The sequence below is a fragment of the Pithys albifrons genome, chromosome 9 (genome assembly GCF_047495875.1).
Source record: "Pithys albifrons albifrons isolate INPA30051 chromosome 9, PitAlb_v1, whole genome shotgun sequence".
Taxonomy (NCBI): Eukaryota; Metazoa; Chordata; class Aves; order Passeriformes; family Thamnophilidae; genus Pithys; species Pithys albifrons.
Window position 1 is genome coordinate 14,094,140 of NC_092466.1, and position 23,879 is coordinate 14,118,018.

General features: G+C 45.5%; 1 protein-coding gene across 5 annotated transcripts in view; it reads right to left on the reverse strand.

Annotated features, from left to right (window-relative positions):
• The window catches only part of WBP1L (WW domain binding protein 1 like), a 61,601-nt gene extending 39,910 nt beyond the window's left edge, over positions 1–21,691 (reverse strand). For 2 of the 5 annotated variants that reach the window (XR_011698532.1, XM_071563776.1), the window contains exon 1: positions 21,551–21,691. Coding sequence is in view for 1 of the 5 variants with exons in the window: in XM_071563776.1 (XP_071419877.1) it covers positions 21,551–21,637 (87 nt within the window). In the remaining 4 variants the exon portion in view is untranslated. Of the gene's footprint in view, positions 1–2,182; positions 2,318–3,656; positions 3,734–3,791; positions 3,946–21,550 lie in introns of those variants that run through there. The other 3 variants (XM_071563780.1, XM_071563781.1, XM_071563782.1) reach the window with 3 other exon arrangements.
• Between the last annotated feature and the right edge of the window lie 2,188 nt (positions 21,692–23,879).

Here is a 23,879-nt window from a genome sequence, read left to right on the forward strand (position 1 = left end):
AGCATCAAAATTTGTTTTGCAGTAATTTCTTCATGAGACAGTTGATCTTTAGTGATCTAGGAAGCTGTGGACTGAGAATGTTTTTGGTACATATTCTCATTTCTCCCCAGGGAATCTTGATCTTTAGAGGAATATTAACATGAAGTATGTAAAACATTTTGTGGGCTGTTTATAACCTAATGACTCCAAATGTAACCTTAGATGCCACTCTGCAAAGACTTACTCATATGCAGCAATTTGAGCAGAGGGAGAAGGCTAAAGCCTCTTAGGCAGATCACTTTTATTGTTCTTTTAGCTTTTTTCAAGCAGTTCCACATAATACAGTTATCTTGTACTGGTATCAGCAAAACACTGCTCGGAATCAAGCTGACATCAAACTCAGGGCTGCATTATTAACTAGTAAAGTCATTCCAAGGACTGGTGTTTGGGAATGTCTGCTCACATATACAGCCAAATCCAAAAATCCAGTTCAGTTGTTACTTAAACATTGGTTAATGGTAATGCTAAAACTGGTGTTCTTCTGGAAAAGTGATTTTGAAATAAATACTGTGGTCCTCCAATAAAAGACAAACGTGAAAAGCATATGGTTCCCAATTTATTGCAAATCAAGTTACCTTTCTGAAAACTCAATATATATTTGCTAAATAAAAACAAACATCTCTTATGGCTTCACAATTAGAATTTAAAAAGCCAGATATTGTACGAATTATGGTTTTCTTCACAGCATTAGTTTACCCAGTTATACATCCTGAAGGCTAAAAAAATGTATTTAAGGAGCAGTGTTACAATCTGTGAAGTTAATATTTGTGTTAAAGATACTAATGGAAAAATCTAGCTGTTTGCTTTCCAGAAGCCACTATTTGGCTCTTCTATTTTTCAAATTAGAAGTGGCCTTTGCAGAATTATAAATAAAACACTGAAAGCTCCATGTGACTTTCCCATATGTAGTTTCTCAACAGCCAAGTGATTTCCCTATCCCATCCCCAGTGTTTGCATACCAAGGCTGTGTTTGCCAAGTTTGAAGTAGAGAATTTTTAAGCCAAATTTGTAAAACCAAGACGATAAAGATTTTGTTAATATCCTTTGATCAGAGATAGGCCTCCTAAAAAGACTTGAACTGTGGAGAAAAACAAGAAAAAAAAATTGTATGTTTTGCCATCAATTTACAAGGACTGTCACTGTGTCAGTGTGGAATATGCACGAAATGCTAAGCATGCCAACATTGGCTTCCCTGAGTTTACAGAGCCATGTATGTAGCCATATATTCTGCACATGTTCTGAGACAGGAAATATTCTTCACTCTTTGAAAAAACAAGCAGACCTAACCCAAAAAGTGGAAGAGTTATGAGAACATCTCAGTTTTATTCCTCCAGAGTGACTGGCAGATGGCCTGGTTGCCTTCACTCCCACCACAATATCCAAGTACCTGAAAGCCCAACATCCAAATGGCTCCCCATGCTACATGTCACATCCAAAAAGCTCGTGGAGGGGACTTAAAACCAGCCCTCCAGGTTTCTGAAGGGCAGGACCTGTGGCCACATCCACATGGAGCAACACAGCAGGTAATTCCAAGCCAAAACGAGACAGCAGACAAGGCTGAAGCACATGGACCTGGACAAGAGAAAGGATTGCCTGCTGGAGGAAAAACCAGGAGACAAAGTATGGAGCTGGCCAAGCAGGGCAGCCCAACAGGGAAGGTAAGAGAGTCACGTGCCACACATTAGGACTGCCATGTTAGATTGACTGCCATAAAGCAGGAGTCACAGATTTACTCTTCCCAGGACACCAAAGGATCTCTTTTCCAGTCTAATCTGCAGCACAACATTTATTCCTACTGACCTCACTTTTCCCCTTGGATCAAGAACGCACCCAGGGTACTGTCTTGATCAGTGCAATCACAGGGGGTTGTTCCTTACATGCAACAGGGCAGTAAAGCACACCTGGCAGCAAGACAAAAATCTGCACATGTTTGATCTGACCTACATCAAACCCTGCTAGTATCTAAATACTCCTTTGTAACCAGGAGTGGAAGAGCTGTGGGCTGGTGACAACCTGCAGTTTCACAGTCTGTGTCATGAGAGCCAAGATCCAACACTTACATGGAGACACTGCACACACACCAAAGGGGATGGAAAAGCCTCCTCCACCCTCATCAAAGAAGGTGTTCTCTGGTCCTACTTACAGCCTGAAAAGCGAGGGGAAAGAGGTTCTGTCTTTATTCTTTGCAGTCCTGTTCAGCTGTGCCCGACGCCTGCACTCCTCCTAAGTTTAGGGTTACTTCCTGTTGACAAATATGTTCTTCTGCAATCTATTTCATCTATTTTCAAAAAGACAGATAACACATTTTTTAACATTAGCAAGCTGTGGGTTTTCTTGCAAGACAAATTATGGCCTCTACACAACACAGAAGTGGGACTCCAAATAACTAGTGGTCAATTCTCAAACTGTCACTGTTCTCTAGTCTTTCCTCTTCCAGTCCACAGAACAAGAACAGTATTTATTATATCAGAAACAGAGTAAGTCATTGATGTTTGTAGATAACACCTCTTACTTTACACTGTGCAAAAGATTTTACATGTTTTATTTTTGACATTTTTCATGCCAGTTCAGTGTGTTCATGCTTGTTTCAGTGTACTGAAAACAATCAGAATTCTTGTAAGATGACAGGTTTCAGAAATGAACATGCCAGGATTTAGTTACTGGCATGTAATGAGGAAAAATTAACACAAGGTCATCCTGTTTGTGAAAACTAGTAATTGTTGATGATGGCCATATTTTTAGGGCCAATCTCCAGAGAACTGTCAATAAAAGAAGCACTTTTATTTACCCCTGTCCTATATTAAATATCTGTATTAAAAATAAATATAAAAAATCAAGACAACTGCATTTTCTTTTACTCTTCCACAATAGCAAGGAGACTGAAAGCATAATTCACTCTAATCATTTTCTGTAAAGGAGGATTTCATTGTTAGCCATAGTAAGTAAACACCAGATTTAAATTTTCCCTTGCAACTTGCCAACCTTTACATGAGTCAGCTTGAAAAAAAAACCAAAAAGGTTTCCTTTCCACTTCAGTAACTTTCCTCTTTTGGTCTCCAGCAAAAAGAGGGATGATAATTTAGAAAGATTCCTAGCCATGCACCAGTTCTGGCTGGAATCAGTTAGAAGCCCAACAGTAATCAGACAAAATACAGGCAGAAATTGTTTAGGGGTTGGTATTCCTTTGCTAAGCCAGAACTTCAGTACTGCCTTTATAAAGCAAATCAGCACCAAAAGAGAGGCAAAAATATGTGCTCAATACTTCTGACATACTTGATTGTAACAGAATATCTAAATAGGAAGCCATAAATACATTGCCAACAGTCTCTGAGATAACTGGCAAAATGGTAGCAATAAATGGTATAGGATTGAAAATGAATAGTCTCGTAATTTCTCCCAAAGTGCCAAGAACTCAAAGAACTCAAGACCTCCACATGACTGACATGTACCCTTTACAGAGTATACACACATGAAAATACACTTTTAAGAACCACAGGACTGGAATCCCCATCACAAAGTGCCACAGTGGTAACACAAGTTCTATGGGCACTATTTTTTTTCATGCTGTTAGATATCAACTTTTCCTGTCTCGACACGTCACAACCCACGTTTTGTACCTCAAAATACTGACTGAAGTCACCAGTGATCTCCCATGGCATCAGAGGCATGGGAAGCTCTGCAAAAGTCTCTGGGGTGGGGAAGTCAGATCCTAATTTCTCAACTCAGGAGCACAAAGAAAAGAACACTTGTACCGGCTTTCAAATCTCTCTTTCTCTTCTTCACATCTTGACGTCTCTGCTAACAGATTCTAACAACCAGGACACCAGAATTCACACTCCAGCATCTTCAACTTCTTTCCTGAAGGACTCCAGCTATTGATTCCTGGTAACGCTGCCAGGCTGGTCCCTGAAACAAGCCAGAGAGCGCTCAGGAAACATTCAGGAAAAGGCTGGAAGTAAGAGGTGGTCGCAGGCAGATCCCAGCACACAGGAGGTCAGCCCCGACTGCAGGGATTCACCAGGCTTTCCATATCCCAACACAGCTCAGAGATTGCAACAACTTCCCAATTTTAGAATAACAAATGGACAAGGAGGAACTGTGAACATGCAAAAGCCTGTGTGGCTCAGCTGAGCCATTTCCAGCCCTCTGCAGACTGGGAGTGGACAGTCCAGAGCGTTAGCACAAGTACCAGATGTTCCTCCACACTGAAGTCCACCCTTCTTGAACAGAAACCTGAGTTTAGAAGTCAGTAAAGTTTTATTCAAAGATTCTGATATAAATGTTAGAAGAAAGAAGAAAGAAAGGAAAAAAAAAGAAAAAACAAAACAACCAGTCAACCAACCATTGTTATTTAGAAGAGGAGCTGCATGCAAGGATTTCAGAAGCACTTGGTCCAAAAGTGTTTCAGTTGCCATTCAAAACACTCTCTCATTGCATTTCCAATTTCAAAATCTCTTTGCCTCCAAAGTCTGTGTCCTCCTATACTTTCTTCAAAGGCTCTTGCAGTTTAAAAGTCACAGGAAAGCGCACTAAAAACACCAGACTTGACTAAATGCATCCACTCCTCTGCAAACTGTACTCCTGCTAAAGCACCATGTGTGCTGACAAGCACGTACAGACACTAACAAAAGTCAAACAGGACTTTCTGCTATATAAAGTGCTGCTTCAAGCCTTCTATTTTCCACTTGAACTGTAATTCCGAGTAGGAAATGCTCCAATTTTAGTTCAAGCAACTAAACATAAATCCTGATTAAAGGTGTTAGGGGTATAAAAATGCCCCATTATTACTTTGGACTAGATTTGAAGTGGTGACCTGATGATGTGACACTCAGTAGTTCTTTAACTATCTGTGATCACAGAGATTTACATCAGCAAATACTTAAATCCCAGAATCACAGATTATTCTGAGTTGGAAGGGACCCACAAGGATCATGGAAGATGGTACTTCCTTGAGAAGAAAAAATGTTAGGTAAATGAAATCTTCAGAAATAAAAGATTCTAGATTTGTGTAGTTTTAACAAGCAAAAAACTACCAATAACAGTCACCTGACTGCCAAGTTTCTAGAAAATCCTTATATTGCAAGTACACAACATGCAAGTTTGTACCAAAAGCTTGCAAAGCTCAACATTCACTACTAGACAGAGTTAAACACAGCAAGCCCCAAGAGTCTCCCTCATGGCTTCAGAAATGTACTAAAAATCAAGACACACTTTGTATAGAAATGCACAAATAGCTCCACTTTCAGTCAATGTAGTAAAAACTAAGATTTTCATTATCTGTTCAACTGCATTGTACCAAATATGCAGAAGTTGGCATCGTAACATCCACCCTTACGGAACTATTCAGGCTCTGCAATCCAGGAGCCTCGCACCAATATCCTGGTGCTGTGCCTGCAGAGATGGGTGCAGGTCCCAGTGAGGCAAGCACATGTTTCTTGCCTGGTTTCAAAGAGGCATCAGCTGAAAGCAGCCATCAAGTTTCCTCTTCAAGTGAAGCACCCTCTAATATTTTATTTGGTTGTAAAAATTTCACAATGGTACATCTGCCAGCAAGGCAAGCAGAGGCAAAAGCACAATTAACAATTCCCAGCAGAGGGCAGATCCTGTTTAGCATTTTTCAAGAAGTAGTGCATATATATGCAGGTGCTTCTTTTCATTGGAGTCTCCACACAAAGAAGTCTCCTGACCAACAGCAGTACCTTTAAGCTCCCTGATAAAAAGTCACATTCCCTGGAATAGCCATCAGCCTCTCTTCCCCATCACATAAGCAAACTCAACCACAAGTGTGACCAATCCTACAAAAAGGCTCTTGAGAAGAAGCATCTGTACAAACATCTCTCTGCCTGCTGGGGGATGGAATCCTTTCGTTGGGTTTGTTTTGGAGCTACAGATGCACTTCAGCTGCCCTACACTCCTTCAACCACCCCAAACACACCAGCCAAAAATGTGATGCCATCCACATGAAGACTGTCACGTTCTCCAGTTGGCATCCAAGAGGAGTGCAATTTAGGACTTGCCAAGAAAAGTTGCTTATCATAGTTAAGTTTTACAATATCATACACGTAGCATTAAAATAACTTCATGAAAGGAAAGAAAAATGTAATATAAATTATGAAGGCAGGTGATAAATCTTCCAAAAGCATCCAAAAAGATCACAGTAAAAGCTTGTAAGGGTAAGCAACCTGGTTTCATAAACATGCTTCTGATTAACCCTTCTGCAGCTCCAGAAAGATACAATCTCTGTTGTTCTGAGCACGTCTGGCAGAGCTTGCCAAGGAAAGCATGAGCAAGCAGCTTCAAAGGCAGCATGACGTACCTACTGCAGCAAACCCTGATCCTTGCTGGGGAAACCACGCAACTGAACTTAGTCATAGAAAAGGGGATTAGAAACTCTAAACCAAAACAAGGCTTTGAAAGAATTAGCAGTCATACCAAGATCATGTTAAAAATATTGAGCAATGTTTAAATAACAACTTTTGTCAGGGTTGATAATGAGGTGAGTCAAACTAACATCTTGCATAGGAAACCTTTAGCAGGTGGGGATGGGAAGAGGATATCTGTGTCAGCCTAAAACCTTACACTGTCCCTGGATGGTGGCCTGGCAAAGAGCAGAGGTGCCAGAGAACACCATAGTCACCCCTAGAAATTCAAGGACACGGACCCCTAGAAAAAGGTTTCTGTGAACTGACCACAGGAAACGTGGCATGATTGAAGCAGACAGTGCTTTGTCAATCAAAGTGATTGCTCATGTGTGGGGGCAGAGGGAGAGTCTCTGGGAAGCAATTTGGGAAGTACAGCATTCTTCTTCCCACAGTTCACAATGTCATGCAAATACATGTACACAGGAATGCTGCAACTGCTTCAGGGACCGTCTCCACCAGCGTCACGAACACGGCAGAAATGCAGAGGTCAGGATTTCTGAGGCACTTCCCCAAGGAGACAGTTAATGTGACTTTCTGAAGTTCCCCACGTTTCTTGCACTGTAATTTCCTGGACAACAGCATCAAATACTTTCCAGTGCCCGGACCTAACCCAAATTACATGTTTACACAACCCACACGAAATTCAGGTTTTGATCAATGTGTGTTTTCATTTTTGGACAAGAGCTGATTTTCTAACTTAAGACAATCTTTCTAAAATAAACCATGTCTGCAGGCAGGTTCAGGGTGCCTAGAGAGATCCTAAAACAACAATTAGTTTAAGTGAGCTTCCCTGGCTTTCTCGCTGCCAAGCAAGTTATATTAGCAAATACCAAGTATTCAAGTCCTGATCACTTCAACAGATAAAGAGAACAAAAGACTTTCATCAGGAAAAGGAAGGCGGTGGCAGGAACAAAGTAGACAAACAAGGAGAGAAAAAAAATACCTTGAGGAAAAAAAGGCAGACCATCAGGATCTAAGTGCTGATTAAATCTGCTCCTGAACATATGAATGTGACCATAGGGCCCAAGTCCAGCCTAGCACAGAGAGCATATTCCCCCTTTGATCATTCTCTGGTGTTGATGGAAACCCACTGGGGCTTGAAGAGACATCAAGTCTCTGAGAGATGAATATCTAACACAGCACACAGAGGGGGAAAGAAAGTAAAAGCGAGTTTCCGCCCCTTCTCCCAGGGTCCAGGACTATCACTTCCATTTAATGAAGTCAGAGTGCTCAGATTTCAGTCACCTGTCTCTATTTTCTCTCTTCCCAGTCAACAGTCTCTTCTTTCTTACATATCCAGCTCCTCTTTCCTTTAGAAAGGCCTCCTTGCCTTCCTCTCCCCAAAGTGAAAAGCAAACAGAGCAAGACAGACAGCAGGTACCACAGTTTACATGCAGTTCTTCAGCGCAGGGTTGTCCAAACTCACTGCAAGAGCAGAAGGGCTCTGTTATCTTTTGTTTACCACTGACACTGCCATGAGTTTTCTCCCTTGCAGTCTCACAGATCCCAACAGAGTCCTGTGGAAGAGTGACCTTGCAGCAACAACCAACTGTGCAATAGGAACAATTTGGAACCAGGTAGTTCCCAGATCAAAGGCTGTGGTAGCTTTGGGTGGAAGTCTGGAAACTGCTTAGCCAGACTCTCTGTAGGGAGAGCACAAAGACACTCAAGGATCACCTTGTAAAGCCCCTGTGAAACCTCAAAGGTAACCAGACCTGCATATGGACCCAGAAAAACTGTTCAACCAGCAGTTCAACCAGCACCAGTATCCTGATCAACAGCAGAGCCTCTTTTCTATGCCTGCACAAAAAAAATAAAAGAAGCAGAAGACAGGATATTTCACACTCTGCTCAGTCTCTTGAAAGATGAAAGCAAAGAGGGGATTTTTTTATTTGTTTAAGTCCTTGCTTAGAAGTTATGGGGGAAAACAACTCTTAGCTTTCCTTCCATATTTAGGGTGAGACTTTTTCAGTATTTCCAGTGTTGCGAAACAGAACACACAAGAAAACAAATCTACTTTGACTACACAGAAGCGCCAACCAGAAAAAAAAGCCACAAAAGCTTGCATAAATACATGCACATCCCTAAAAACAGATGCACCTATCAAAGAATTGTTTAAAGTTTGTCTGAGTTGAGTGTCTAACTGAACTCTCTGTACTTGCTGTTAAGAACAATTTTACTCAAAATAATAACCAGGACTGAAACCAAGTAAGAAATAATGAACTTGGGTTTAATTGGTTTGCAAGAAAGCCAATTTGCAAATGCTACCCTTAGCCAGCTATTGAATATACAAGTTGACTGGGCCCAGAAGGCACTGTGATGAGTGGCTTAAGTGGAGGCACCCTACACCCACCAACATTCCTGCTGAATGAATGTGAAATCAGCAAGAATTGCTTTTATTTATCTTACTAAAAGCATTTCTTGGAAGGGCTGGAAAAATTTATTTCAGATGGATTTTTCAGCTGAGAACAAAGTTGTATTTATTATAATTATGCACTCTCCAGTGTGGCCTGCCTTGCTGAGAAAGAACATTAAATTCAGCTGTGCACAAACTCACGGAAGTGACCTTTTGAATGAAAATGCTACAGCAAGAGACTTGTGGAGCATTCTCACTAAATAATAACCTACTGTCTGCAACTTGCAGATTAGTGCTCAGACCACTGATGTCAGTGGCTACTTACACAGGCACAAGTCCACATGAGGTCAACCAGCTGAGAACAAATCGTGTGTGCTGCAGAACACAATGTGGAGAACTGTACTTGGGAAACTTCACAGTCTCCAGTCCAGTGTGGTTTTATGAACTTTTATGAACCACCATTCAGCAGCATAACATTGCAGGGCATTTTAAAGAGGTCTTTTCTGTGGGACACCCAGTATTCATTTACCTAAGAGGATCAAAGGTGTTATTGACACAAACTGAACAAGCTCTCACTATAATGAGAGCAACAAATACAAGGATGAATACCCACCATCTATGCAGAAATACTCCTTTGCAGAAGCACATGAGGATTATCTGAAAGGCTTCTGCTCCAAGGAAAGCCAAAAAAACACGTGGGGAGAAGACAGGTCAGCACTAAAGAACTAGGAAAGTCAAACTGGAAGGTTCATTCCATCACCTAAATGAAAGGTGAAATGTAAAATAGCAAAATGTGTAAACCAGTAAAAATGCAAAATAGTAAAATGCTCGTTTGGAAATGAAAGATGTCTTTTCAGTGTGCAAATATCAAATGTCCTTCTTGGACACATCAGATGATCTTGCTCACTGCAGACAGGTTGGGTATCTCATCCTGCACGGAACTTAAAGCAGATGTCTGAGCCTTCCCAGCAGCTGGGCTGCTGGGTAGTCAAACTCCCTGCTGCCAAAGAAAGCAAGGCAGGCTCGTGTGCTGACGTCCACATCTCAGGGGCAGTGGGAAGTCACTCACTCTGCCTGCCCAGCCCAACAGTATCCTGCAATGCACAGGCCCTGCTGGCAACCTGCTCTGGGCCCCCTCTCCCTTTTACTCTCCAAGGTATGCACAGCAGACTCTGAAGATTTTGGTGTGCAGCTCAAAGGTTTAGAAAAGAGACTGCCGTATATTAAGGATCAGGAAGCGAAAATGCAGCTATAAAAACAGTTTGCCCTGCCAGTTTGGGCTCTGCACTCCTCTCAGACTCTGTGTTTGCATTTCAGCCAGCTCATTCTCCTCCCACTGCTCTGCTCACTGAACCTGCTGATTTGGTCCCCAGTCTGCATCACTGTGTGCTGTTGTCTCCAAGGGGAAGTAAGATAAAAGAAAGTCAGTGTCTTGACTTTGCTACAGAACCAATTAATTGAGCTGCACAGAAGGAAAAGCTTTCACTTGAAGTAATTGTTTCCTATGCAGTAAGCACACCACATGTTATTTGTGAAGGGCACAAAGCTTGATCCTCCTGTGTCTTCACATGTTGATTATTTACAGTAATGATTTCCAGACAAATAGAAGAACAGTCTCCACTCAAGTAGAGAAGCCAAGAACAATAAAACAATTAGGTAAAGTTTGACCATAGTACTTGAGGGCATTGAAAACCTTTGGACCAAAACCTTGCAGAAGAAAACCAGGCACTTCTTGGTTAACAATTAATAATTTAGCGCTGAATTCTCTCATCCAGACATCCAGCTGAAGAGGAAAATTACACAGTATTTGTACACCTGGTACCACACAATCCCCTGGTATTTTGATACAAACCCCCACAGTTCATAGTACATTCACCATTTTAATGTCCCCATTTTAGATGAGAAATGTGAAGTCACTTTCTTAATATCATGTGTTAAGCCAAGATCACAACTGAAGAGTTCTTGCAAAAAGACTTGTGTGTCAAAGGAAGGACTTGGGAGTACAGTGTGGCTTTAAAAAAATTGTAATAATATTTTTAAATTCACCCTAAAAAATCCCAACAACACAAGAAAATCCCAAGCTAAACCCAAGAAAGTTCCTTTGAAAACTACTTTTTTCCATTGTTTATCTTTGCTCTAATCCTTCGTGTTAAGTAAACTACCAAAACACTTCACCCTCAAGAGCCCTCACCCTGCATGTGGAAGATGCCTCCTGCTGCCAGGATAGAGGAAAAGCTGACAAACAGACACAGTGCACGACCTGTAAACGAACAACTTAATGGGCTGAACCAGATAAAAGAAGTATTTCTAAAGCCTATTTCTTTAATTAGAGACACTAGTTAAAAGTATAAGCAAGTTTTACCTTGCATCCTGTCCTGAAGGAAAGAGCTTTCAGGGGAAATGTTGGCAGGCAGTGCCTGTGCGAGAGAAGAGCTGGGGATAGTAAGTGTTCTCAGAGCAAGGATACAAATAAACAAAAAATTAACTTTTTCTGTGTAATGATGATAGCTACATAAACAGCAGCAGCTCAGCCAGCCTTCAGAGTACACTCAGGCTGTGAAGGTACACAGCTTCATGGACACAAATGCATCTTCCATTTGCTTGGTTCCGGAAGATCAAGACACAAGGGGCACACACCACTCAGACAGGCCACTGTCAACATCTTGCCTAGGGCTGTTTTCCTCCCCTGCAGACCTCTGCATTCTCACACCAAAATGTTCACTGCTTGAATATGCAGATTTAGTTCTGTTTTATTAGGGCACACTGAATGTATCTAATCCTTTGGTTGCGCTTCTAAAGTCTCTTAGAGTGGGATCATAGCAAGAAGGGTTTTGGTTACACACTGCTAGATGATATGACACAGACAAGAAATCATCAGTACTCACTCCTTTGTTCCCCAAAGTTTATCTGCTCAGTTAAAGAAGACTCGACTTTAAAAAAGGAGACTCGCCTGAGCCTCATCCACACAGGGAATTCAGCAAGCCCTTACATTTTGTATCAGCCTGAAGTTACACGCCATCAAAGGTGAAAGAAGGTGCCTGGACCTTAATCTAAATTTTCCCGGCACAATGCTTGTCAACAAATATACATCACGCTGAAAATGCAGAAGGATTGCTCCTTCAGCTGATCCATCTACAGAAAGCAGACTGCAGGTTTCAGAACAGAAAACAATCACTCCAGACTTCTTGAATTTGTTTTCGGCAGGAAGATCCTTGGACTTTGCAATCAAAGGATGGGCCTAAGAGCATAAAATCATAGAATTGATTGGGTTGGAAAAGACCTCCGAGATCATCAAGTCCAACCCTTGGTCCAACTCCAGTCCATTACCAGATCATGGCACTCAGTGTCACATCCAATCTCAGTTTAAAAACCTCCAGTGATGGTGAATCCACCACCTTGCTGGGCAGGCCATTCCAATGCCTGAGCACTCTCTCTGAGTCTGAGGAGAATAAAAACTCCTGACTCTTACTCCCACAGCACAACCACTGGTTTAGTATGATCACAGACTCTGAAAAGTAAAGATATAAGGACAGAGCAGAAAAGCAGTAAAAACGATGAGCCACAAACATGAGAGTGATATTAATAATCAAGTATGTGAGGTGCAATAATTGCCTAGTAAGACTGATAGGAAAAGGGAGCAAAGCAATGAGACAAAGAAAACAATGCACCCAGGAAAAGGAGAGGAAAGTAAGATCTTATTTTTGACCTAGTGATTTAAGACAGGCTCTGTTGGAGTCCAGGTGATAAGTGTCAGTAAATGGAAATAACCAGCAATGACAGATGTCTGCAAGCCTGTTTTATCTAAGTTCAGATCACAGGAGACTGGAGAGTCAAATACAAGCTGTTTGTGAAGTTTGCATCTTTTAAAAAGACAGAAGTCAAAACGACAAGGTAATCTGAAGACAACACAATACAGGCATAACCCTCCTCTTTGGCATTCACTGTCTGAAAAACAGTCTGCAGACAAACAAATGAAACAACCAGTAAGAAAAGGAGGAATTCATCACACAGGAGACCCGTGTAAGTCATGACCTTCACATGTACTCAGGTAGCTTCCTTACATGCTTTCCAAGCAGAGTAAAGGTCTTTCAGATTGTATCTGAAGAAAACTCTTTCCTCCCCCCAAGAAGAGGGGGCAGTTTGGTAATGTTACAGTTACAGTGGATACACAGGATGAGATGAAGTGAGCCCAGTGTTGTGGCCTTGAAGGCACTGCCTTCTTCAAAGCTTTTGTTCCATCTTTACAACATCCCTATGCTATGCCCACCAGCTCTTCTAGCCCTTCCCCTGCCTCCTGGCTCAGTCTGACCTCAGCCACCGTTTAACCCTTTCATTCCACACTAGTCACTCCCAATTCTTGTTTAGCTCAGCTCTAGAAGGTGCTTTTGCAGGAGGCTGCTGGCTCTGTGGGATGGATTTGCTCCCCACAGTCAGTGGAATGGCTGTCAGGGGATAATTTATGCAACAGAATGGCCTGATCTGGACGCAGAAGACATGCAGTTCCTGTGGCTTCCTGTTGGCAATCATCCACCACCTGGGATTTAAAGAGGATCCCACCCAGAGGAAGAGGTTTTAAAAAAATCAAGCAACTACTGATACAGTATAAACAAATAAAAAACTTATTACAAAGAGTGAGGAATACAGGACTTGATAAGAAAGAGGATTTCTTCATATTTTGCACTCTTTCCATATCAGGCCTCACGTGTGGCTGCCACAATTACACTGTGGTTGGACTGACAGCATTATCACAACTCTTGATTATAAGCTCTGGTTCCATAATAAGTAAGAAAACAAAAGTCTCTTGTGGACAACAGCACTTGACCTGCTGGTCATATCTGTGTGCTGGGACAGGAGAGAAAAGAGTCAATGAGTTCTGCTCATTAAAAAGCCTCTGCACCATCTGCAGACATGCTATTAATGGTCAAGTGTCTTCCCTGCTTCCAAAGGAACACTGGACACCTTTTACACAGGGAAAGCTCAGGATGGCTGGTGAGATTCCTGGAAAAACACATTCTTCATAGCTGTTTCTACAGCTTATCAAGCCTTTTCCCCTTCAATTGGCTGTTCAGCCAGTGGGAGTCAAGAAGAAAAACAAAAGTAGCTCTGTAACTACTGCAGCTCCATGAAGTTGACCTCCTATCAGTTTGTTCCACAAGGTTGACTGACTTTGCAGGCTCACAAACTCTGAGCTCCAGCACAGGGTTTGGAAGAAGCCAAGGCATATATCAAGTTAGTCAACCTAACTCACAATTTTTCCAGTGCTAATAAGCTCACAAATGTAGCTTTTCACTCAGTGATGTGTCTTTGTTTGAGTTTTTTGTCCCTATGCATACCTCTATTCAGAAATTCTCTTGCATCTTGGGCATCTCTGAGGTCTCTTCCTATCAAATTTGCTTCAAATTGGCCAGCAGCTTCAAAATTAATGTGGAGACGACCCTGATAACTGCATAAAGCTCACCTCCTTCTGTGAACTGTCTTCGTTCGTTGACAAAATCCATTCTCCTGCTCAAGTCATTCTGTCCCACTCCAGGAAATTTAGCAAATCAGTATCTTGACAAGCTCCCTCAGCCTGAATTAGAGCCAGGATAGGGTTAGTTTTTGCTTCAACCATATTCCCTCTCAGATCTCAAAAATAAACACCCACAAACAAAAAAACAAACAAAAAAACCCAAAACAAAACACAAAACCCCAAACCCAAACAGAAAACAAACATGGACCTCTGCTCTTGAGTTGGCCCTGAAACTTCTATTACTGCTTTGCACACACCAAAACCAGATATGAAGTAACAAACTTCCACCTCATAATAAATGGAGAAGACTGAAGAGCAAAGAAGGGAGAATCCTTTCCTTTACTGCTAGCAGATCTCTTCTTTCTTGAGGTTCATTCTTTCCTCTGCTAGTCCTAATGGCTGCAGTCAGGATCCTAAGGTCTTGACCCTCTATGAGAAAAGGAAAGGTTGCTGTTATCCCTTATTTCCTAAACCCAGCAGCCTGTCAGCTCCTGGTAGCTGCTCACCATAGCTACCTACACCTCTGCAACCCAGCAAGAGGCCAGTAGCATTTTAAATGGCAAAAGCTCTGTCCCTTCATGCACTGGGAATCTCTTCTATGCTGACAACATCCCTTGATAGCAAGCCTCCAGTGCATTGTCAGTGCTTGGATTTGGTTTGAAATTACTGGCATTAAAGTGCTTGTCAAGAAGGAACAGCCAGAAAACTGCATCTACATCTTCCACACAACCCAGTTCTCACATCCTTTTTTTTTTTCTCTTGCCAGTTTGGACCAGCCTCGGGTGATGCCAGGTGGATGGATCCTGGCTCAGGAGAGAAGGCCTGCAGACCAGCAGCACCACAAGCTGCCTCCACACAGAATGAAGCCTCTCCTTTCAATTTGCAGGTGTTGTTCAGGGCATAGCATTGGCCATACTGGCACTAAATGGTTCGGCCTGCCAGCATCACCTCACTGTGCACCCAGCAAGCCCCCACGTGCAAAGTGCTCTGTTACAGTTTCACAAGCCATTGCAGAGAACACAGCCCTCATCTAAAAATAATACTGGGGGCAGTGATCCCACTGATAATCACATCATTAGAGGAGAATCAAGTTCCTCCTTGTCCAGATAAACAGCAGGTCTCTGCAGCACCTTTAGTCTTCCTTTGCAGTAGAACAGTGTCTGCAAAATCACAGAGAAAGCTTCATTTGTGACTGCCACACCAACAAGCTTCTCGTAACAGGCAAGGTAGGGGCATGCAATTCCTGCCTGGCAAGCCTGTTCTCTCCAGCCAGCTGTTATTTCAGGCATATTTACTGTGCGCACTGTTCACAGGCTCAGCCACACAGACAATCAGCTGTCAGAGCTCCACTGCCACAGATACTGACATCTCAAAACCTCTCTTCTCAGCTGTGGGCTTCCTCATCCCACAAAACAGCAGGGGGAGGGAGGGACCCAATTTCCCCATCAGCATCTCTCAATGAACTCATGCAGGAACACCATCCCTCACCCCACACTCACTTTGTTGTGACTCAGAAGCACAGACCAAAACCTGGCGCCACCAAGTTGTCCTGTAACATGCAATGAGGATCTCTGCCCTGCCATGACTAATGGCCCTTCTGAGATGGTCACCAGCCCTGTCCCAGAGACATCTCTGACATGCTGAGTCCTTTCCATCATGTTGCAAAAACAGCAGTGCAGTTTGCCCAGTTGTCTTGAATTCATGAACCCCCTCAAACAAATGCAAGACAGGAGTATGTGGAGCCATAAAGTCACTGGTTAAATGCATTAATAAGCCGAGGAGATTCCTATGCAGCAAACCGGAAAGGGCAAATTCTTCCCCTGCCCCCTGTTAAACAGGGCAGCTCAGACAGAGGAACATCCCCAAAGCCAATGCACAGGCTGTGAGGAGACAGAACAAAAGGCCATGTGCAGCTCCACACTGCTGAAACTGCAGGACACGCCTCACAAGGAGACATTTGTGTAGGCACAGCCACAATCACAGGGCACATCAGAGACAACACTGAATGGAAAAGTAGGCCAGAGGATCACAAGCCCAACAACAGCTTTTTGCCACGAGCCAATGTCTGTTCAATCAAGCCAATCCTCCCATATGACTTTAAAGGGGGACAAAAAAGCAAAAAGAAAAGGTGGGTGATTTGCATTTACTAAATATATGGTCTATTACCTCAGGATGGACATATGTTTGCAGATTATAAAGAAACACAAACTGTTACCAACATTAATGCCTTTCAATACCACAGGAAGACAAAGGTGAACTTCAACATAACACTGGGCTACTGCAGGCTGATGGGGCATATAAAGGAGCACAACTGCCACTTTTGCCAGTAGAAAAGCAACTGATGAAGATGCTTAGAGGAGCAGCATTTTAGGAATCAAAGTGAGGGTTCAATGGGTGTTTGAGCCAGGGTTGAGTAACTGCTGCTGAAATGTGGCCAAACACTGAGCGCATCTCTCCCTCTGCTTCCCTGGAGGGGCTGATGGCAGGATCTGCTGCCCACCCAGCAGCACCACACACTGCACAGCCACTGCACAGGGATGCTCCCACAGCCAGACGAGGCTGACCTGGCCCAACGAGCTGGGAGGATGGAAAAGCCCCCAACAATACCAAAACAACTCCGGCAGACGAAACTTTCCAAGTCACCTTCCAGTACAGCAGTTGCCCAAGTTTATTCACAAAGAGGTGTTACATTTCATAGAATCACAGAATCGATTGGGTTGGAAAAACCCTCCGAGATCATCAAGTCCAACCCTTGGTCCAACTCCAGTCCGTTTACCAGATCATGGCACTCAGGGCCATGGCCAATCTCAGTTTAAAAACCTTCAGGGATGGGGAATCCACCCCCTCTCTGGCCAGCCCATTCCAATGCCTGATTACTCTCTCTGGAAAGAAATTTTTCTGATCTCCAACTTAAATTTCCCCTGGCAGAGCTTGAGCCTGTGCCCCCTTGTCCTGTTGCTGAGTGCCTGGGAGAAGAGACCAACCCCCAGCTGGCCAGAACTTCCCTTCAGGTAGTTCTAGACAGTGCTGAGGTCACCTCTGAGCCTCCTCTTCTCCAGGCTAAACAACCCCAGCTCCCTCAGCCTCTCCCCACAGGACTTGTGCTCCAGTCCCTTCTCCAGCCTTGTTGCTCTTCTCTGGACCCGCTCCAGCCCCTCAATAGTTTTGCCTAGCTAACAATTGCAGGGTGGCAGGGAAATTCTCAGAAAGGCAGTGACAGGTCCCAGGCACAGAGCTGCCTTGACTCTGCTGAAGGAGACTGCCACACTTCTCCCCAGGATTCACTGGACATTTTCAGACCAGGCTTTCCATCAGCTGCCCAGCTGCGGAGATGCAAGGAGAAATTCTTACAGCCTTGTGTGTAATTGTGAGGGCAACTCACAAAAACATTTAATCAGCAGGAAGGTGTGCTATACAGATGAGACACTGGAGTTCACGATGGTATCATCATCACAGAACGAACACTCCTTGATCCAGCCTGCACAGTTATTTAGAGGTCCCTGTTGGGAGCAAGTACACCACGTACTTTGATCTCTGCTGCCTCCTGCCAAAGTTGTGGAAACCAGCAAGCCAAAAACCAAGAGACACAGACAAATATATGGCAGACAAAATAGAACCTATGGTTATATAAGCTGCTGTCCTGCTGAAGGACACTGGTGCACTTCAGAAGATATAAAAACGCAATTATAACTAATTACCTTTACCTTAATCAAAAAAGCTGTCTTAAACTAATAGATGAGGAGCCTCTGTTACAAAAGAACAATCAAAACTTTGCTGTTCAGTTCACAAACTACCCAAAGTCATGCTGTGAAAGGGTCCAAATCCAGCCAAACTATTGGATTAGGGGTGGTAACTCCACACTGGTGCAATGAGAGCTGTGGTCACAGCCTTGGACAGAAACTCTGTTAGAGAGGTGTCAGCCACAGTGACAACTATGCTGAGTTCTTCCTTAAAGCAAGGATCTTTGTCACACAGGATGAATGGTGCCTCAAGTCACAGTACTTCAAGCAAACTCTTTCATTTGGGATGAAATCAGTCTTTAAGAGCATGCTTCTGCTAGATTTTGGCTACACACCACCTTATTAGAGAAAGATTCTGCAGATTTGTCACATAGTTAACATTCACTTAAATCTCTTGTTTTTAAAGACAACAGCTGAGAAAACTATGTCATAATTAAGCTGCAGGCATGGGAAGCAGATAGTTGAGGCGGTCAAATAACCTTTATTCTGCCCTGTAGAGAAAAACTACAATAGAAAAAATTATTAATATTTGAGGCTTTTCATTACAAATTTGGTCCAGTTATTTAAAAATGTGTTGATTTCTTATTTCCATGTCCCTCAAACCAGAGGGGAAAGACCAGCTAAGGTAAAGCATGCTGCTAAGGCTGTACTTCTATGGTCAAAACTGAGCATGGCTAGATTTCTTCTTTCTGTGACATTTATCCTGATTTTACAACCTAACTGCAAAATTCTACTTGTGATCTACTGATAAATGCTTCAACTTCAGTTAACAGAGCTCTGTGCTCTAATTACAAGTGAAAGTGCGAAGAACAGTCATGGAGACAGATCAACAACCTTGCTTCAGGATAGTGATGAGCTAAGCATCCCCTTCCTCCACCATCCACCTCAGTCAAAAGAAAGGACAATTCTGGGCAGCCTGGACTTGCTTTAACCTGAAGAGTCAGACCCTCCTGCAGAGCTCAGTGTGTTCTGGGGAATGTTTGTTCAGTGCAGCTGGGCATTGCAGCTCCACCTCCGGAACTGTTTAGAGGACACACTTCCTGCAGCACCTTCCACCCTTAGACCACCAGGTGTGTGGAGCAGTTCTTCCAGGTGAGGAGGGACAGACCCTAAACAAGAAGCTTTCCCTGGAAGCAGGAGCAAGCAGCACATGGCAAATGTCTGCAAGGTAGATGGAAGCAGGCAGCAGCCACCAGAGGCAGCAAGGGCAAAAACACTGGAGTGGACAAGAGGCAGATGCTGTCAGGGTTTCAGCAAGAAACAGGGGAGCTCCTGCTGCAGAGATCTTCCAAGTCCAACACCCCCTCACTGCAGGGTTCCTCTACAAACCCATCGGCTCTGAGGGAACTGGACTCTAAGGCAACACCAAAGCAGATAAATTTTGTTGCATGCTCGTTTTCAAGATCCTACATTACCACTCTAGTTTTTGAGTGGGCAGCTGTCAATCTCTGCAGTGAGATAATGCCAGCCTTTTGACAGACAGAGTCTACATTTAAGATCTAAAATAAACTATGAGGGTTTTTATAGACAAACTATGGAAAGGAAATCAGTAAAAGATGCATCTGTATCCAAGTGCTCTTAAAGAAAATGTAGGCAGCCAAAGCTCTTCTTCCCCACGCTCGTGTATTATACCACTCAAGGCTTATTATTTTAGGATTATTTCTGGTGCACTGACTGGTGAGGATATCCACAAGTCACATATGCAACTACTCCACAAGCAACCTAGCTGTACAATTGCTTCCACACCCTCCTCCTTTTCCTTTCCTCCTTTTCTACGTCCTATCCCTTTGGCTGATGTGTAAGCTGTGTGAGGCAGGGAGCATCTTGCAGAGTCTTCAGAGCAGGCACGGCACTTTTATTAGCATATGTAAGGCTGATGACATTCACAGCTTCCATACAGATAATCCCACCACCTGGCCACTGCCCACAGCTGGAATACCACAACAACCAGAGAGCAAAATGGATACAAGATATGCTTGTATACCTTTAGTTTATGCACTTTGGCCTGCAGATGAAATGGAGCAAGCACCAGGACCTCCACCTGTTAAAGGCAATGGAGACAACATGGAAAACACACAGTTAAACACAATCCTGCACCTGACTCCCTAGGGAAGCAACATCAAGTCTTAGACTCAGTGTGGCCGAAAGGGATTTGGGATGGCATCACTGACAGGAAATTACACAGCTTTTAAAGTGGATCTGGCGCTCTCAGCACCTTGAAAAGAAGAAGAAAATTCAAGATGGGGAATAACATTTGTACTCACAGACAAACTCCTCACATGCTCCTCCTGCAGAAGTATTGGGAAGTATTTCAATGGACACCTTCCAGAACAACATCATCTGTCTGCACCCCTGTGACATTAAGCACAATGCACCCCCATGGCATCTCTGACCTACTGTCACAGATAATCATCTCGCCACCTCTCACCTTCAACAAATGCAAACCGCAATTTATACCTTATAAAGAATACACTGTATCAAACCGGAAATAATCACATTCCATCTACGTTCTACATGGGGTGAAAAAGACATTTTGACTTCACAAATTACAAGATCCAGGTCATGCACAGATTGTTTGGCCCAGTGCAATCCTCTCCAAGTGTCACTGAGCACATGCCAGGGCAGGAGAGGTTTAGAGGCACCTACACTGCTGGACTCAAGACCATCACTGGAGAACTCAACAGCACCAACACTGCAGCATGGAGAGGAAACAGAGTAAAGAGATGAAAAAGATAGACTCAACCTCATTAAAACCCTTTCCAGGCGTAATGAAGGTAGTAAGTCGGTGGTGAGAGCCTACCAAGACGAGGCCTAGTTCCCCTCATCCCAGCAAACACACTATCCCTTTTCCTTCTCCCTGCCCACAGGAGGTTCGCACAGAATCTCCTCTGCAGTTCCTGACGCGGGAAGCCCAGCTCACCTGTCCTGGCCAGCACCACTCCAGTCCCCCTTCTCTGCTGACCCAGGTCCTCTGGCCAGCTGCCCTCCTGCCACCCTCCAGCTCATCCCACACCTCCTCCAGCCCTGTCCCCTTACAGGTCACCTTGTTCCCTGTCACCACCCCCAAGAGACACCTGCCCCTCCGCCCGCAGTCCCGCGCCAGCCCCATCCCTCCCTACAGACACCCTTCCCATGGGCTCCAGCCAAACACCTTTCCCCTCGTTCCGCAGCCACCCTGCCGCACACAGCCCCTCCGAGCGGCGCTGCCCCCGTGCCCGGATCCCCCCGGCCCTCCCGCCACCCCTCCATGCCCCGGCGCACGGGGACCCCAAACTCGGCTCTGCACCTCCTACAGCTCCACTCAAGCCACGGCGCTCTCCAAACCTTAGGCAGGACTCCAAAAGCGTCTTCCCCCAGGCACCCCCAGCACACCCCGCCAGTCCCACCGAACCCCCTGTGTCCCGGACCGGCGCAGCCCCCGCGCCCACAGTCGCCCCCCGCCACGGCGCGACCCCAGAGCGCACCGGGCGGCCGTCCCCCCTACCTGGGCGGGCTCCACGCCGGCGGGGAGCCCCTCGGGCAGGGCCTGGAGCAGCAGCAGGGCCATGGCGATGCGGAGCCTCCTCGCCATCCCCCCCCACCCCCCGCTCCCGCCTCCCCGGCCCGACTGCGGCCCGGGACGGGAGCCGAGGGGCACCCAGCGCTGGGCCCGCCCCCGGCGCCCGCCCATTGGGCGGCTGGCGCGTCACTCGGCTCGCTATTGGCTCAGCGCGCTGTCGCTTAGGGCAGCCCCGAGCGGGGCGGGGCCTGCCCTGGGTGCTGCCATCTTGAGAGTGGCGCGGCGAGGAGGGCGCGCGGGGCGGGCTCGGATCGCCATGTTGGGAGTGGCGGAACTGGTTGGGGAGCGGCGCGGGGGCCGCGCCCCCTCGGTGGAACCGGGAGTGGAGCTGGGCACGGCGGAAAGGGCGTTCATGGCATCCTTTAGCTGCCACAGCCTCCCCGACGCCCCGGTGGCAGCCAGGGAGTCATCCTGCATTCACGTGGTCACCCTTGGTTCCCATGACCCCGGCTCAGCCTCCTCCCAGTGCACCCACGTCGTCCCAAATCCCAACAGGCCGCCCGCTCTTGGGGCATGGAGAGGGTGCTGGGATGGCAGCAGCACCAGCATGGGGCTGGACTCGAGGCGTCCTGCGGGCAGCCGTGTGTCGGGGCCAGGCAGGAGGATCTCCCACTACGATGGGTCCCACAGTGTCCCCACACGGCGATCCCTCGCACTCCTGGGAGGAATGTGGGCACCGGCACTTGGGATTAACTCACAGCCCTGGGGAGGCAGACAGTGGTTTTGGGGCAGTGTCAGAGGGTTCTACGCTGCCACTCCCAGCGTGCCAGCAGTCTCCTCCATGCCGTATTGGCATGACGAGGTTTATCAAGTGCTCAGATAACGCGTTCAGAAAAGCCAGGGAAAAAGTAATTGACTTAGCAGCTTATCTGGTGCCTTGGCATTTGTGTATCAGGGCAGTACTTGGGCACACCTTGCGCCGCCGGCTCGGCCCACCCACCGCACATGGACCCTGCTCCCTCCTCCCTTCCCTGGCCTCCACCGGCCCTTGGGCTTGAGCTGTGAGCTCAACCTTCCTGCTGGGACTGCAGGTGCCTCAGGAAGCCCCCCAGACCTCCCCAGCTCCTGCTCAGGCTCTGCTGCAGACCAACATGATGTCTTTGGTATGGTTGCCATTCAAAGGGAGGTTGTAAACATGCTGAAGCACTGACATTTTGTTTACAAACAGGTATTGAAGGAGCTTTATTCCTGTTCCCAGATAACCCTGAAATTACAGGCACAGCAAGGAGATGGCAGCAAGTTCACCAGAACAAGTCACAGGTGTGACTCATTGCTAGAGAGCAATTAACACTTGCTGTTCTTCCCAAGCTGAGATGAGCCTGGCTCTGACTTCTGGTAATGAGGTTTCCTTTCTGTTGTGATGGGAAATGGAGGCAAGGCTGGCCAGAGCACGGAGACTTGCTGGCCACAGCTTGGCTGCGACCTCTCTGCTTCCCAGTGAGACCAAGGCAGGCTGGGGAGTTACTGTGGGTCTGGGGAGAGCTGGCAGGCACAGGCTGCAGCGACCATCTCTGGAGCAATGTGAGGTGTTGAGATGACTTGAATCATCCGGGGGAGATTCCAGCTACAACCTACAAACCTAGAAACCCTGCTGACCTAAACTGCCAGCTGGCATAAAGCCATGTCGATCTGAAGAGGAAATCCACTGCTGCTTGCTCGGGGGGGAAGATCCATCTCGAGAATGGTTTGCCAATTCTCCAAGCTCAGAGCAACCCTTATCCTGTGTCCATGAGCAATAGACTGCAGCGTGCCCAGGGAGGGGGAGAGCTGATGCAAGTTGGCAATAGCTCTTTAGAGGGTCTCCCTGCTCCATTGCCCCTCCAGTATGGCTGGAGACAGGAAAAAAGGACTCACAAAACAGCTGAAGCTTTGCCACCATGGTCCCAACCTTGGCTTCATGTGGCTGCTGCCCCAGTGTCACTGGCTGTAGAGCCCCCTGCCATGCTGGGACCCCTCCAAACTGCCAAAGCAGGAAGGGTCAACAGCAAGAGCATGGCTCAGGGGAAAGGCAGTTTTAGGGTGCTGCAGCACATCATTTTATGTGCATCACCATGTTCCCAAGCGTGCCAGAGGCACCTTGGACCCAAGCATGCCACAGGCTGCTACAGATACCTGTCTGAAAGTCCTGAAAGCTGTTTTGGGTGTAGGACAAGAGCAGCTTGAGTTAAGAAGCTTAAGTAAAGCAGAGGTGTCTTCTTGTGGCTTCTCTCCACTCCCAACAGGAGTGACATCTATTTCACTTCATGTGCTTATC